Below are 15,158 nucleotides of genomic sequence, written 5' to 3' on the forward strand. Positions count from 1 at the left end.
ATAGTGCAGAAAGTCCCTGTCTGGGCCGTGAACCCTACAACTCTACTAGATTGAAAACGTCAGAATCATAAATACGTCTACGAGAGTTGTATTCTCTTATGACAGTGGGGTTCAACCTTTTTCATCATGCCAAGGACCCCTAAATTGATACACATTCAGCTGCGGACCCCCATCAGAAAATGTTTGGTTCCAGGGACCCCCCCAGAAGCAAATATTTGAGTGAAAATGTTCTCTTTAAAATAAATATATTCAAAGATATTGCACACATTTTCGAGATTTTTCAAAAATAGCCCATAGCTAAGTGGTAAAAATGATTCTGACGCTATGTTAACTAACTTTGCTGGGGACCCCCTGGTACTCCCCCAAGGACCACTCCACTGGTGGTCCCAGGACCACTGGTTGAAAACCACTGGCTTATGAGGTTTGGGTGGGTTGGTTCGTTTAGGAATAAAACCACGCCCACCTGGGCCAGGTGGGCGTTGCTTTAATGCCTAAACCCAACCCACCCAATCCCACAAAAGCCCCATGCCTCAAAACCACGCCTACCTAGGCGAAACACCAAAGACAGAGGGAGTCCTCTCTCACCATCTCGTTCACATTTTCAGGAAATAGCTGTTGTTTATGTGAGGGCTGGTAAGGGACTGTCGTAACAGTTACACACCGAGAAGAAAACGTAAAATGGAATATCCATGGTGATCTATGAAATATTAATAATAGACAGTAGTGGAGTATCTAAGCACATGTACTTAAAGGACAACTTTGTTTTTTTACAACCAAGGTTTATATTTTAGCTTGTAATTAAAGTAAATAAATGATGAGTGTAATTTTTTTTTCATTTACTGCTTTCTATAGTTTTAGCATTTTTTGCGATATTTTTTACAGTGGGCGGGGGCATTCTGTCCGGTGGCTAAATATGCCTTTTTTACACAATAAAAAAAGGTCCGGCTGTCTGAGATGGCCAGATGTGAGTTATTGGGGGCTAGAAGAGCTACTGTAAATAATAATAAAGAAAACGCCGGGTTAATGTGTTAAAAAAATACATATTTAGCCACCGGACAGAATGCCCCCGCCCACTGTGAAAACACTGTAAAAAAGATTGTGAAAATTGCTAAAACTATCGAAAGCAGTAAATTTAATTTTTTTAACACTCATCTTTTATTTACTTTAATTACAATCTAAAACATAAACATTGGTTGTAAAAAAACAAAGTTGTCCTTTAAGTAGAATTTTGAGGTAATTTATTTACTTTAGAGGAGTATTAACAATTTTCTATACTTTTACTTCTACTCCACTACATCTCAGAGTCAAATATCCACTACAAGAACAACTATTTATGTATTTATTACAAAACACATCAACCACTTCAGCCCAATTTAAACTTCAGCTATTTGTAAATAGCAGATCTACAAGCCCACAACGCGATGCGCTGTGAGCTTGTAGATCTGCTATTTTTGAATAGCCAACAAAAATCTAAAATGACATTAAAACTTTCCAGGTTTTAATGGGTTTTAAAGAAGAAGAAAAAAATCACACCCTGTTTAAGACCCATGAAACAGATTTGATTTGGTTGTAGCCTTCATTTGAAGGCTACAACCAATCAAAGAAAGTACATAGAAATAATGAAATGCACACGAAATTTGACTGCACTTTAACCAACTTTTGACAAGAGACAGTAAATGTCCAGTCATACAGAAAGTTGGATGAATCCATATATGTTTTATGAGATCAGGGGCGTCACGACGCGACACCCTATCTCTCACAGATCCGTGATTTGTGTAAAGAAAGTGTAAAATAAGGGGTATAGTCCACCGAAAGTCCACCCCCCCCACCTTCTGAGAGCCTGTGACGTCCCTAGAACAGAACAGTAATGTACACATTGTTACCGTGTGTATTATTGTAAACAAACAGGACGGCATAAACACTGTATGTCCATATTTCACTTTTTCACCTTTTTTTGGTGTAAACTAATGCCCTACTTCTTCTTATAAGAGTGTCCCACAAAAGTATAGTGTAAAAATAGCTGATCTACAGGCTCACAACGTGCCACATCGTCACGACACGTGAGCTTGTAGATCTGCTCTTTTCACTATTTCTGAAAGGTTTTTAAAGTGAAAGTGCTTAAGTGGCTATTTTTGGCAAAGGTTCTCTTCAGAAAAGGGATGCTAGGGTTCAAGTGATTAAGGAAAAAAAAAAATATATATATCACACAAAGATTTGGCGGACCCCCTGTGGTAACTCTGAGGACCCCCTATGGGTCCCGGACCCCCTGTTGAAGACCCCTGCTCTACAGTAAACCTCTTATCTCCATATTCTAACTTTTGGTGTTTTTTTTGTAAATCAACGCCCTACGTGATCACACCACAGCGTCACACAAACGCATCAAAAGTATACTTTTGAATTTGAATCCTGAAAAGTAACAGTTTTGGACGTCACGTAATGAGTCTCCGCCCCGACAGAGACCATTGTGACCAAACGGCTAAAGAGCTTCAGCTGTGACCGTGTGTGACGTGACGTCCTCTCTGTAGAATAAGAAGGAAGTCACCGTGTCCAATCCAGCTGATCAGATGCTATTTTCTTGGTGTCTTGTGACTAATAAATCAATGGTACAATGCTCAAAGGTCAGTGCTACAAGGCAGTCTTGTAGCCTATAGCATTGGTTCTCAAAGTGGGGTCCGGGGACCCCCAGGGGTCTTTGAGGGAGTTCCAGGGGGTCCCCAGCTAAATGATAGATTAGGCACCAAATGGACCCTTATGGGTCTGTAACTATTTGGTTCCATTTGTACACTCTCAGAGTTAAATTGACATAGATTTTACAATATAAATTAAATTGTGGTCCAAGTGATAGAAATGCCATTAAATGGGGGTCCGTAGCCCTAATGCATGTCAAACTGGGGGTCCTTGAAATTAAAATGGTTGAGAATCACTGCTAAAGCCGTAAAAAATCTTCTCTTATGGGGGTCCCTGGCATATCTTTTGAAATGGGGGTCCGCGGGCTAATAAGTGTCAATTTGGGGGTCCTTGACATGAAAAAGTTTGAGAACCACTGGCCTATAGTCTTGTAGGAGTCTACATAGCAGCTATATTTGGAACTAATTGACCTTTTTCATAGCAGCAATATTAGCATAAATAGTTGTATAATGTTAATTTTGTAATGTCAAATTCTTTTTTCGAAAATAGCCGATCTGCAAACTCACAACGTGATGTGAGCTTGTAAATCGTCTATTTTCGAATAGCCGAATGATAAACTAGGGTTAAAGTGGTTAAACTGATTTTGGTGCTATATTAACTCATTTAGCTGGGGACCCGCTGTCCGGGACCCCCCTCAAAGTGGGGGGTCCATGATGGGGTCCATGGGCCCCACTTTGAACACTTGCGCCTATTCATGTCAATATGGCTGTCATGACAAAGCCAGAGAACTGGCATATTTTACAGCCAATCAAAGTTCTTGTATCTAAAGGGTCTTTTTCCTCAGCAGTTTGTGGTTGAGTGCGATGACCAGAGGACAGAACGGGACGGGTCCCACGAAGTCTCCGGCGATGATGTTGAGACCGTCGGGCTGGGGTCCGGGCGTCTGCTCCTGCAGCCACGCCCTCAGACACGCCCAGTTGGTGGTGGTCAGAGTCCTCAGTGACTGCTGTGGGTGGACGGCCATGAAGCCCCTCTCAGCCGTCAGGTTCAGACCTGAGACAAACAAGCCCTCTGGGACAGGAAAAACAGTCAGCACACAGTTAGGGCTGTCACCATTAAATATAACCTATCGAGACCTGAAGCCGATTCTACAAAATGTCTTCTAAATCCTAACAGTTTTCTGAAAATACATACATTTCTATATCAGTGGTGCTCAAACTTTTTCATGTCAAATACCCCCGAAATTATATGTATTTGGCCATGGACCCCCATCTCAAAATATGTTGTTCCAGGGACCCCCCAGAAGCAAAGATTCGAGTTAAAATGTTCGCTTTAAAACAATATATATTCAAAGATTTGCACACATTTTCAAGATTTTTCTAAAGATCTGCTTGTAGATAAGCAGATCTACAAGCTATCTACAATAGTAAAAAGTAGCCGATCGCAGATCTACAAGCTTACAACACGTCATTTTGCTATTTTTTAAAAATGTCTGAACATTTTTCAACATGGAAACGATTATGACGACATTACTAAAGTAATTGCGATTATCTCAAATAATTACGATTAGGCAATTATGTAACAATTGTGACAGGCCTAGGTATGGGTACATCTCTACTCGTAGCAAATGTTGAATAGGGATGCTAGGGTTCAAGTGGTTAAACTATCCACTATATAATTTCCTAACTCCAGAGATCAACGAGTAACCAGATGTGTTTCAGTGACGTGTTGTACTGTGTACCTGGTCGTCCCAGGTGTTTCTTCCGGTCCAGGTATGTGATGACTCCCTGGGCCGTTGGTTCGTCGGCCCACCAGTACGGGATGGCCGGCCACAGCTCCTGGTGGCTGATCGCTGCCTGGTCGTCATAGGACAGCAGCACCTGATGACCACATGACCACAAGGTCCTCAACGTCACCGCTGCTTCCTGAAGGAGGAGAGAAGAGAGGGACAATCTGTAAGCCGTAAGGCAAGAAGAGAGGGACAATCTGTAACTACTACTACTACTACTACTACTACGCCTCCTCCTCCTGATAAATAAATAATCCATCAAACACAGTTAGGGTTTAAAGGGATAGTTCACCCCCCAAAGAAAACATTTTTCTATGGATTAGTCACCCCATGGAGACTTGAATTCATGGATATTTAGTTTTTTTTCTAACCCAATAATTTGACGACCAGCGGACCGGTAGGCAGTGGTTCGCGTAGGAGACACAAAGGAGACTCTTTGTGTCTCCTACCGGAACCGCTGCCGGTCATCAAATTATTGTCTTAATCAATAGCCATGAATTCATGTCTCCATGGGGTGACTAATTGATAGAAAAAAAGTCATTTTGGGGTGAACTATACCTTTAAGTGTCTTGCTCGGGGACACTACGACACGTATGAACCGGGGACTTTCTGTTTCCCAGGCGACCTCTCTGCCCACACAGCTATGGCCGCCACCATGCCCCCCCCCCCCCCCCCCCCCCCCGCCCTATGGCTGTTATGTGTTATTCGTGCTACTGAAGAAGTGAACTGGGTCCAAGAAGCAGCACTTAAAAAGCCAGGACACACTAGAGCAGCATGCTGTCTGAAGTACACTGCAATTAAACATGCAGGCACTTAGCAGAGATGCTCTTATGTAAGATCAGAGGAGATGGAATGAACCCTAGTCAAAAGAAACAACAGGGTAAATGCTCCAAAGTAGAAAACTATTTAGTGCTACAAAGAAACTACGATACCAGGTAATCATCGAACGTGCAATTATGTATAAACAACGTGCTATCTAAATAACATTCTTGTAACATTTGTGGTCAAACAAAGCATATCTAAATAACAAAACACAAGATACTGTACATGTTGAAGCAACCAACATATATCTGCATAGAATAACAAGCATCTCAAAACATAGTCATCAACTAGAAAAAGTGCTCCTCGGAGCACAGGTCTCCGCCAGGTGGCGCTATAATAGGGAAATATGTGAAAAGGGTGTCATTTCTTCTTAGACCTTTCAATCAGACTCTGGATTCATGATTTGAAGTATTTTGTTCCAAAAATGTGTTTTGCTAAATTAGACCTGCTGGCGCTGCGACGCGTTGTGAGCTTGTAGATCTGCTATTTTCAGCATGCAACCAAGTGTAAAATCAGACATTACGACGCCATCAAAAGACTACAATATCAACACTACTGGGCAACCATAGCTGAATGGGTAGAGAGTAGAGACGCTAGGGTTTGTGCTGCTTGAACTGCTTGAACTATTTCATCTAAAGATGAATGAAAGCAGGAGACAATAACACTTTGACAAGGAGTAAACTCACTTTACGTGGACAGAGTACTTAAGTAAATGTACTTAGTTACTTTACACCACTGGAGTAAACTCACTTTACGTGGACAGAGTTTGGAGCCAAAGAGTTTCTTCAGAGACCAAATGAAGGATTGATGGAGCTGGTCGCTCAGTCCCTCAAAATGGCTGCAAGCCAGAATAACAATCTCCTTTGGGTGAGAGTCCAGCCATGACTCCACTGATGTCAGGGTTTCCTACAGAGACATGATGGCAATTACAACTTTATTTGAACAATTCATGTAAATACAACCTGCAAATGGAACAAGTTATTAAAATCAATGTATACATTGCAAAAGTTAATCAAAATAATCGATTTTGAGGGGAAATCTTGCTTTTTTCCCTAATATTTTTTTTTATTGAAAATAGCCAATCTATACAAGCTCTTGCGAGCTTGTAGATCTGCTACGTTGGCTATTTTTGTGTTACACTGTTGTATAACAAAGCATCAAATATTGCTTACGTGGTTAATCAGACTAATCAATAAAAAAAATAAAAGATTTGGGTCGATTTGTTGATATTATAAAAAGTCAAACAAAGGATTAAAAAACACGCTTCTTGATTACTTGATTAATCGAAAAAGTAATCGATAGAATAATCACAAATAAAATAATAAATAGTTATGAATAGTTGCAGCTCTAATGTCTAAGCCCCTATACTCACCAGAACTGTTAGATACGTGTAGATGACGTGTGTGAAATACAGGAAGCTGGATGACTCGTCAGGTTTCTGTGCAATACGAAGGTCGAAGTAGCGAATGCCCGTTGAAAGCTGCTCCACGATGCTCTTATCCTGAATGGAGGAGAAGCGTTTAAGAAGTAGAAGAAATAGGTTTAAACTGCGTATATGGTTCCATTCAAGGCTGTTAACAAATTAAGACCGGGAACACATCTGTGTCACTTCAGATTTCTTTGGCTATTCAAAAACTGCAAAAAAAAAATCAGATATACAAGCTCATACAGTAGCTATACTGTATCTGCTATTGTTCTGCTATTCTTGAAAAGAAAGTTGTAAAAATGTGTGCAAATATATATATATCCATTTTTTAACTCAAATCTTTGCTTCTAGGGGTCCCTGGAAAAGAATATTTTCAGATGGGGGTCCGCGGACAAATACATATTATTTTGGGGGGTCCTTGACATGAAAAAGTTTGAGAACCACTGATATATACTGTATAGCAACATACTTAAAAAGAATGTCCACTTTAAAAATACATATATTCAAAGATTTGCAAAAAAATGCACGATTTTTTCAAAAATAGCAGATCTACAAGCTCATAGCGCCGCACTCGGTGCCGCGCTATGAGCTTGTAGATCTGCTATTTTTTAATAGCCACAAAGAAATCTTAAAATGACACACAGATGCCGGTCTTAATGGGTTAAACTGCATGTCGTTACTTCAGGGCTGTTAACTCGCTGAGGAAGGACTCCCAGCATCCCTCAGGGATGCACCCACGTTATCGTTCTATTATTGTGCTTATAGCGCTGGTTCTCAAAGTGGGTTCCGGGACCCCCAGGGGGACCTTTAGGGGCCTCTAACTCAGAGAGTGTACAAATGGAACCAAATGGACCCGCAAGGGTCCATTTGGTTCCTCAGAGTTTTGGGGGGTCTGTGCCCTTAATGCATACCAAACTGGTGGGTCCTTGAAATTAGAACGTTTGAGAACCACCGGCATGTATAGGCTCCGTGCATAACTGTAGACCCAGGTTTCCAGGAAGTGGTATGTATACCCGTTTCCTGTTCCACACACACACACACACACACACACACACACACACACACACACACACACACACACACACGCACACACGAAGGTGTCATAATAATGTGTTTCCGTTTTCCGGTTTCAAATCTGCTGCCAAGCCACTCAAACAAAGCTATGGTGACAGTGAACTGGAGCCGCTATGCCACCTTTGTAAAACGGTAACTTGTACAGTTAATTGTGAACAATACCCAACTTCTAGGGCCCTATAACCGTGACAACCCCCTCTCCCATTCCCCTAACTTAACAGCATATATCAGTCAGGACTAGTACAGCTGTTCCGTCTGTCTGTCACCTGGTGTAACAATGTCCTTTCATACGGGACTAGTTAGACCTGTAACACGTGTCCCAGGGGAATTCATGTCACTTCCTGGTAGTTCCCTATGACTCATAACTGTACCTTTATGTCATACTGCAGTGGTTGGTTCTCAAAGTGGTGTACGACTAAGGCTAAGGTTAACATTCCTCAGAATATTGGTCTGAAAAATTGGCTAATATTCGAATATATTCGAATATTATTATTATTAATATTATTATAGTTTTTTAGACATTTTGTTTTATGTTTATTCGATAGGTACAATACAAAAAACATGTATCAAGTGCTTTTTTTTATAACTTGATACAAATAAACATAAACAAAAAAATAATAATAATCTACGAATCTACAAATATGTTTTTTTCCCCCCATATTCGAATATCAAATATTAATTTACCAGCCCTAGTTATGACATATAGTCTCTGTCGGGTCTCTGTCGGGTTACTTTTCAGGATTACCAGCTTGTAGATCTGCTATTTTTGAAGCTTTTATGTAACACTGTATGATCAAGTAGGACATTAATTTGCCAAAAAAACAAAAAGTTAGAATATGGAGATGGGAGGTTTCTGCTCCCGACAGCAATGATACCAACGTGGGGGTCCTTGACATGAACATAGGGTTAGTATTATTTGAGGTTCACCACATGTACCTGGGTTGTAGCCCATCTGAATATAACAGGTCTGGTGAAACAGTGGAACAGGCCGTCCATGAACCTCAAGGTGTCAGACTCTGACCTGAGCAGAGGAGAGTTGATGTCCAGACAGTAGCTCATGGCGTCATGGCTTCCTATGAACAACAGATTACATTAAAAACCTAACATTAGATTCATGTCATTATGTTTCTTGTGGTTTGACAGTGATGGAAATTAAATAAATTAAGTTGTGTACTTAAGTAAAAAATATAGCACTATAGTGTTAAAGGCTGGACATATTTACCAAGTATAGACAGGTGTGTAATGGACATATTTACCAAGTATAGACAGGTGTGTAATGGACATATTTACCAAGTATAGACAGGTGTGTAATGGACATAGTTACCAGGTATAGACAGGTGTGTAATGGACATATTTACCAGGTATAGACAGGTGTGTAATGGACATATTTACCAGGTATAGACAGGTGTGTAATGGACATATTTACCAGGTATAGACAGGTGTGTAATGGACATATTTACCAGGTATAGACAGGTGTGTAATGGACATATTTACCAGGTATAGACAGGTGTGTAATGGTCATATTTACCAGGTATAGACAGGTGTGTAAGGGGAGTGTCCCACAGATCCTCAGGTAAACGGGTCATCCATTCTTCATTGTTTTGATTTGTATGATAATCCATGTCCTCTAACAAGCGTTCCAGCCAGGGTTAGGGGTTTAAGGGCTAGTTAGGGTTTAAACATGGAGGCTAAATTAGTTTCTATGGATGTTGGATGGATTTTAACTGCTTTTTTACCTCTGCACAAGTCAGTCAGCACAATGGCAGACGAGACGACGGCGATCAGGTGTGAGGAGTGACTTTTACACAGAGACACAAGAACGTGGACTTGTTGTCATTGTTAAGAAGAGACGACATGCATTCCTCCTCCTTCTGGGAACTAAGGGACCGTCGCACAAGTATATATCAGAGTGCAATACACGTCCCAACCGGTAGTATCGCATAGTTGAAAGCGTCGGAGAAAATTTGGAAGAAAATGGCTGGCGATCAGATTAAAAAGCTTTTTATTGAACAATACGGAAGATACGGGTACTTAGACCTTTTGCGGCTCAACTTGTTACATCCGTGGCCGTGGGGGTTAGCACTTTATATGTGAAATCTTAACGTTTATGTAGATGTAGCAGAATAAATGTTAAAAAATCGCAAACCAGGAACAACTGGTTCCATGACGCTTGTATTGTGACAAATGAGCCATGGTTAAGGAAGCACATTTCCGCCGTGATGGCAGTGGTGCAAAGTAACTAAGTATTAAATGTACTCAAGTACAATTTTGAGGTATTTTTACTTTACTGGATTACTTTAACAGTACTGTACTTTAACTTCTATTCTACTACATCTCAGAGGCAAATATTATCCCTTTCTCCACTACAAGTATTTGACAACTTTTGTTACTATAGTTACTTTATAGATTTTAATAATTATTACAAAACATACATTAACCACGTCAGCCCTATATATACATTTCATCCAATTTGATGATAAAAGTGCACAGTCAGGAAGTCTTTAATTGAACATCTAAAGCCTAAATCTATCTACAGTAGGCACCTTAATTAAATAGATACATATATGGCTACTATCATTCCTTTACCCATTCAATCCGGGAACACATCTTTGTCATCTTTGGCTATTATTTTGTATAACTGCTATTTTTGAATAGCCAAATAAATCTTAAGATGACACAAATTATGCCTTTCCGGTCTTAAAGGGTAAAAATCATGCAGTCAGAATGTGAACAGGGCCGAAATTGTATCACATTTGACTTGCAATTTGTTTGTACTATTGCACTCTTCTCCTTTAATAAATAATCCAGAATAAAACTCACAACAATAAAATATAAATGCACAATAAAGTGCTGGGTGCGTAATTACTGTGAGTCCTATCTGAACTAATTGTTTGTCGACTACGCCACTTTTGTTATAGAGGGAAGTCCCCTTTGAATACACTTTAACTTCTTCTTCAGGCTTTCCCAGGTTCGAGGTTAACTGGTAAGTTTCAATACTTTTGGTTTTTGAGAATACAACACTGGCATGAGAATATCCCTTTAAGAAACTGGACACGAATACAGTGTATCAAAAAAGGTAAGTCATATTTATTGGGTCCCTAATACATTGGCTTCTGTGCCTTAAAAACAATCAAATAAACACTATACTAATAAAACCTATATAAACATACAAAACACAATTAATCTACACAACAACTATAAAATAAATTATAAAGTTGTGCAAATTACGCGGGCTTAATCACAAGGGTTCCTTAGCATGGGGGGTTTCTGTGCAACAAATACTTTTCAAGTAAAGTGCTGTGCCAATAAAGTGCTTCAAGATACTCAACACGGTTTGTTCAGGGGTAATGCTGCATGTCCATATATGGGGGTAAGATGGGAAAGGGTTTGAGGCCAGTCGTCTTCGTCTTCTCTCTTCTTTCTCTCCGCCTGCAATTATAGAGATCTAGACCAGTTCACTGTGCATTTACACGATACATTTGCGTTGTCTCAGGCAGTGGTTATACAGGGATTCAACGTTGCTTGTTCGAATACTCACTCGCCAGCCAGGTTTTTACACCTGGCGCTGAGTTGGTTGCGTATGCAACGTTATCGCCACTTTCCAGTCTCAGCGCTCCTTATATGGTCTGGTCTCACTCGTCTCTCATATGGTCTGGTCTCACTCGCCTCTTCCTCCCCTTCGGTTCGATCGCTTTCTCCTCTTGGTTTCTCCTTTGAATGTAGGCACACCTCGGCTTCCAAACTCCTAGGTGGCTGGTATGTCTACTTCATCTATGCACTCCTCTACTCCGTGTCTCGGCACAACCTTCCCCTCTGCTGTCCTTCTCCTCACTGACGCCTCTGTCACTTGGGTGCTCTGTTCTTTCTTTCAAACGGTCCCGCCTCCGCTTTTGTACCTGCCAAACCACACCTCCCTCTTCTTTCATTTGTCCGTGGTGACAGTCTGTCTGGGGACATTGGCCATGACCGTGGCCTTGGGCGTGACCGCGTGACTGCCGCTCTGCCACTCAATGTCTCTCAATACATGTGACCAGGGGATCATGGGGAAAACAATTATAAACAATACAGTGCGTAATAATAATTGGTACAAAAATAATAAGATGGTGGGGTTAAATGAGGCAATTATACACATTAAGCACCAATAAAAACAAATTACAAAAGTTTTAAGAACCCCTCATTTCACCCTTGTCACATTCCCCCCTACTTTTTCGTTGGCAGTCCCTGGCAACTGGTTCTAAACGTCATGCCCGTACCTCTCAGGTGGCTGTCCTTGGTTCGCTCTTCCAGAGCGCCGCGGACCTTCAGGTTCCCTAGGACCGGGGAAAAACCCTACATAAGGCGGCCATATTGGTCCCACCGGTTCGGCTACTGGGGCAGGTTCGGGGCTCTCCATCGGTGACCTGGGGGCTATACACACTTTTAATGCATTCCTATGGATCGTTCTATCTCGCCCTCCTTTTTCAGGTCGGATCCTGTATACTAGGCCCGCATCCCCCACCCTCTCCAATACCACAAAAGGTTCTGGGTCCCACCATGGGCCCAGTTTACCTTGTCCCTGTCGGTTCCGGTTTCGTACCCACACCCTCTCTCCAGGTAACAATGGTGGCATACCGGCTCGGCGGTCATAGACCTGTTTACGCTGTCCTGCTATATGCACCATTTTTTTCTCGGCTGTCCTATACGCTGTGGCCATTCGTTTCTGGTGATCTTGCACCCAATCTCCCACTCCCATTCGATTTTGTGACAACGGTACTCCTAATGCTACATCTACCGGACGCCTCAGGTGGCGACCAAACATTAAGTACGCAGGCGCATAACCTGTCGCACCATGTTCAGTATTGTTATAAGCGTGTACTAACTCAGGTAAGTGTTCATTCCATCTGCCTTGGCGATCAGTATCTAGAGAGCGCAACATGTTTAACAGTGTTTGATTAAACCTCTCCACCCCCCCATTACCAGCTGGGTGGTAAGGGGTGGTGCGACTCTTAGTAATACCGTATGTATGACACAATTGCTGCATTAATTCGGATTCAAAATTCGGGCCTCGGTCCGAATGGAAACGAGCCGGGCAACCGAATGGCTGAATAATATGTGTCCAAAGCGCACGGACAGTCGTGGGCGCAGTTTGGTCACGCGTTGGAATAGCCCAACTGTACCTGGTGAATAAATCGGTTGCTACAAGAATATTCTGCCATGCGTCATTCGGCCTACCTAATGTGAGAAAATCAATAGCCACTACCTCCATAGGATACGATACTTCGAATGGCTGTAAGGGGGCCCTGGGCTCTATCCTGTCTTTCAGTAGGCTGCAGGCAACACAACCTCGCTGGAACTGTCGCACCGCCCCCTCCATGCCCGGCCAGTAGAACCGGCGCCGAAGCTGCGCCAAAGTCCGGTCCACTCCGGCGTGTGCCGAGGCCTCATGGAGTCCTTTCCACACCTCCTCTCGTCGCGCCCCTGGACAAACAAGCTGTAAGTAACATTCTTGTGTATGCTGATCAATCACTTGCCTATACAACACATTGTCTCTGATGCGCAACCGGTCCCACTGTCGTAACATTTGCCTGGCTTCCCGTGACCAACTCCTCTTCTCCATAAGGGTAGGCAGTTTCCTCCGCTCTACGCAACTCTTCACCATCTGGATGTCCGGATCTCGATCCTGTGTTCCCCGCCACTCAGCTCCAGCCCACCCGTCCTCTCTCTCCACCGGTGCCAACTCCACTACGGCCACTCCTACAGGTTGAACAGGGAACCTAGACAGGGCATCTGCGTTCGCATTGCTTTTTCCAGGTCGGTACTTTATATCATAGGTGAATGATGCTAGCTGGGCTGCCCAGCGCTGTTCCACCGCGCCTAGTCGAGCTGTTTGAAGATGCGCAACAGGATTGTTATCTGTATAAATCGTAAAATGAGCGCCAGTTAAGTAATCTTTAAATTTTTCGGTCACTGCCCATTTAAGTGCCAAGAGTTCTAATTTAAAGGAGCTATAATTTGCATCATTTTGTTTGGTAGGGTGTAGACTTCGGCTGGCGTAGGCGATTACTCGCTCCTGGCCATCTTGGACCTGTGCCAGAACGGCGCCGAGCCCGCGGCCACTCGCATCAGTATACACTACAAACGGTCGGTCATAATCTGCATAAGCCAGTATTGGAGCCTGCGTAAGGGCAGTTTTAAGAGCATCAAACGAGTTTTGGCATTCAGGGGACCACTCTATTTTACACTGATGGGACTTCACATCATTCGGGACTCCGATCAACAAACTATTTAACGGCCTAGCTATGGCAGCAAATGAGGACACGAAGCGGCGATAATAACCAGCCAGACCTAGAAAAGCGCGGACCTCGCGGACAGTCGAGGGTGGGGTCCAGTCTCTTACCGCAGCCAACTTTTCAGGGTCCGGGCGCACTCCCTCTTTGTCTACAACGTGGCCCAAGAACTTTACCTCCGGTTGGAGAAGCTTGCATTTATCGAGGCGCAGTTTCAATCCGTGTCTCCACAGCCGCTCGAAAACCTGGTCAAGGTGCTGCATGTGAGAGGAAAAGTCAGGTGAATATACAATAATGTCATCGAGGTACACTAATAATGACTCTGTCACCTGGCCACTCAAGCATCGCTGCATTAATCTTTGGAAGGTCGCGGGGGCGTTACATAAACCGAACGGCATACGTTGGAACTCGAACAGTCCTAAAGGGGTGGTAAACGCTGTCTTTTCTCGATCCCGAGGGTCCATACCCACCTGCCAATAACCGCTGGCCAGGTCGAGTGTGGAGAACCACTGAGCCTTGGTCAGGCTTGTTAAAGTCTCTTCAATCCGAGGTAAAGGGAAGGCATCTTTGTGCGTCACGGCATTCAGTTTACGGTAGTCGACACAGAAACGCCAGCTGCCATCTTTCTTCTTCACCAGGACAATGGGCGCTGCCCAGGGACTGCAACTCTCTTTTATCACTCCCTTGTCCAGCATGTCACTCAATAAGGTCTTCATTTCTCTATACATGGAGGGCGGCAGCGGTCGGTGCCTCTCGCGGATGGGTGCCGCGTCTCCAGTTGGTATTTGGTGTTGCACCACGTCCGTCTGCCCAAAATCTTCATTATGGACTGCAAACACCTTCTTCCATTTACACATCATCGCATGCAGCTCTTCTCTCTGCTGGTCAGGTAGGTCATCTCGCCGGGTCAACGCCTCCATCTCCTCAGGTAAGGTCTTCACGGGTCCCTCGTCTTCGATGCTCACCAGGGACACTTCCACGGCTCCGTCGGTTCCTAGGGACAGGTTCAGGTCTCGTCGTCCACGGACGTCGGCCTCCTCCACTGGATATAGCTTCCCTAACTTTTGATGTCTGCCCACGGTCACGCTATACGCGTGGGGGTTGCAGATGCGCACGGGGACTCGGCCATTACGCACGGTGACCAACGCTCGGG

The 15,158-nt window shown here is 43.2% G+C and overlaps 1 protein-coding gene across 1 annotated transcript; it reads right to left on the reverse strand.

Moving 5' to 3' along the window:
• Positions 1-2,891: 2,891 nt before the first annotated feature.
• On the reverse strand, positions 2,892-9,560 carry plcxd1.2 (phospholipase C, X domain containing 1, tandem duplicate 2). The gene is made up of 6 exons (XM_084066782.1): positions 9,268-9,560; positions 8,676-8,812; positions 6,612-6,740; positions 5,990-6,145; positions 4,370-4,553; positions 2,892-3,699 (listed from the first exon to the last, which is right to left on the reverse strand). Exons 1-6 carry the CDS (start codon positions 9,359-9,361, stop codon positions 3,452-3,454), a joined length of 948 nt encoding a protein of 315 aa, XP_083922908.1. The 5' UTR covers positions 9,362-9,560; the 3' UTR covers positions 2,892-3,451.
• Between the last annotated feature and the right edge of the window lie 5,598 nt (positions 9,561-15,158).

The sequence above is a fragment of the Gymnoscopelus microlampas genome, assembly GCF_963454915.1.
Source record: "Gymnoscopelus microlampas genome assembly, chromosome: 9".
Lineage (NCBI taxonomy): Eukaryota > Metazoa > Chordata > Actinopteri > Myctophiformes > Myctophidae > Gymnoscopelus > Gymnoscopelus microlampas.

Bases quoted from the DNA above. Each gene is read 5' to 3' on its own strand.
- plcxd1.2 (XM_084066782.1), bottom strand. From the start codon at position 9,361: ATGGATTATCATACAAATCAAAACAATGAAGAATGGATGACCCGTTTA. The intron at 8,813-9,267 runs GTAAATATGACC...TGTTGTTCATAG, and splicing joins TACACACCTGTCTATACCTG to GAAGCCATGACGCCATGAGC. The intron at 4,554-5,989 runs GTGAGTTTACTC...CTCCTCCTTCAG, and splicing joins CCAAACTCTGTCCACGTAAA to GAAGCAGCGGTGACGTTGAG.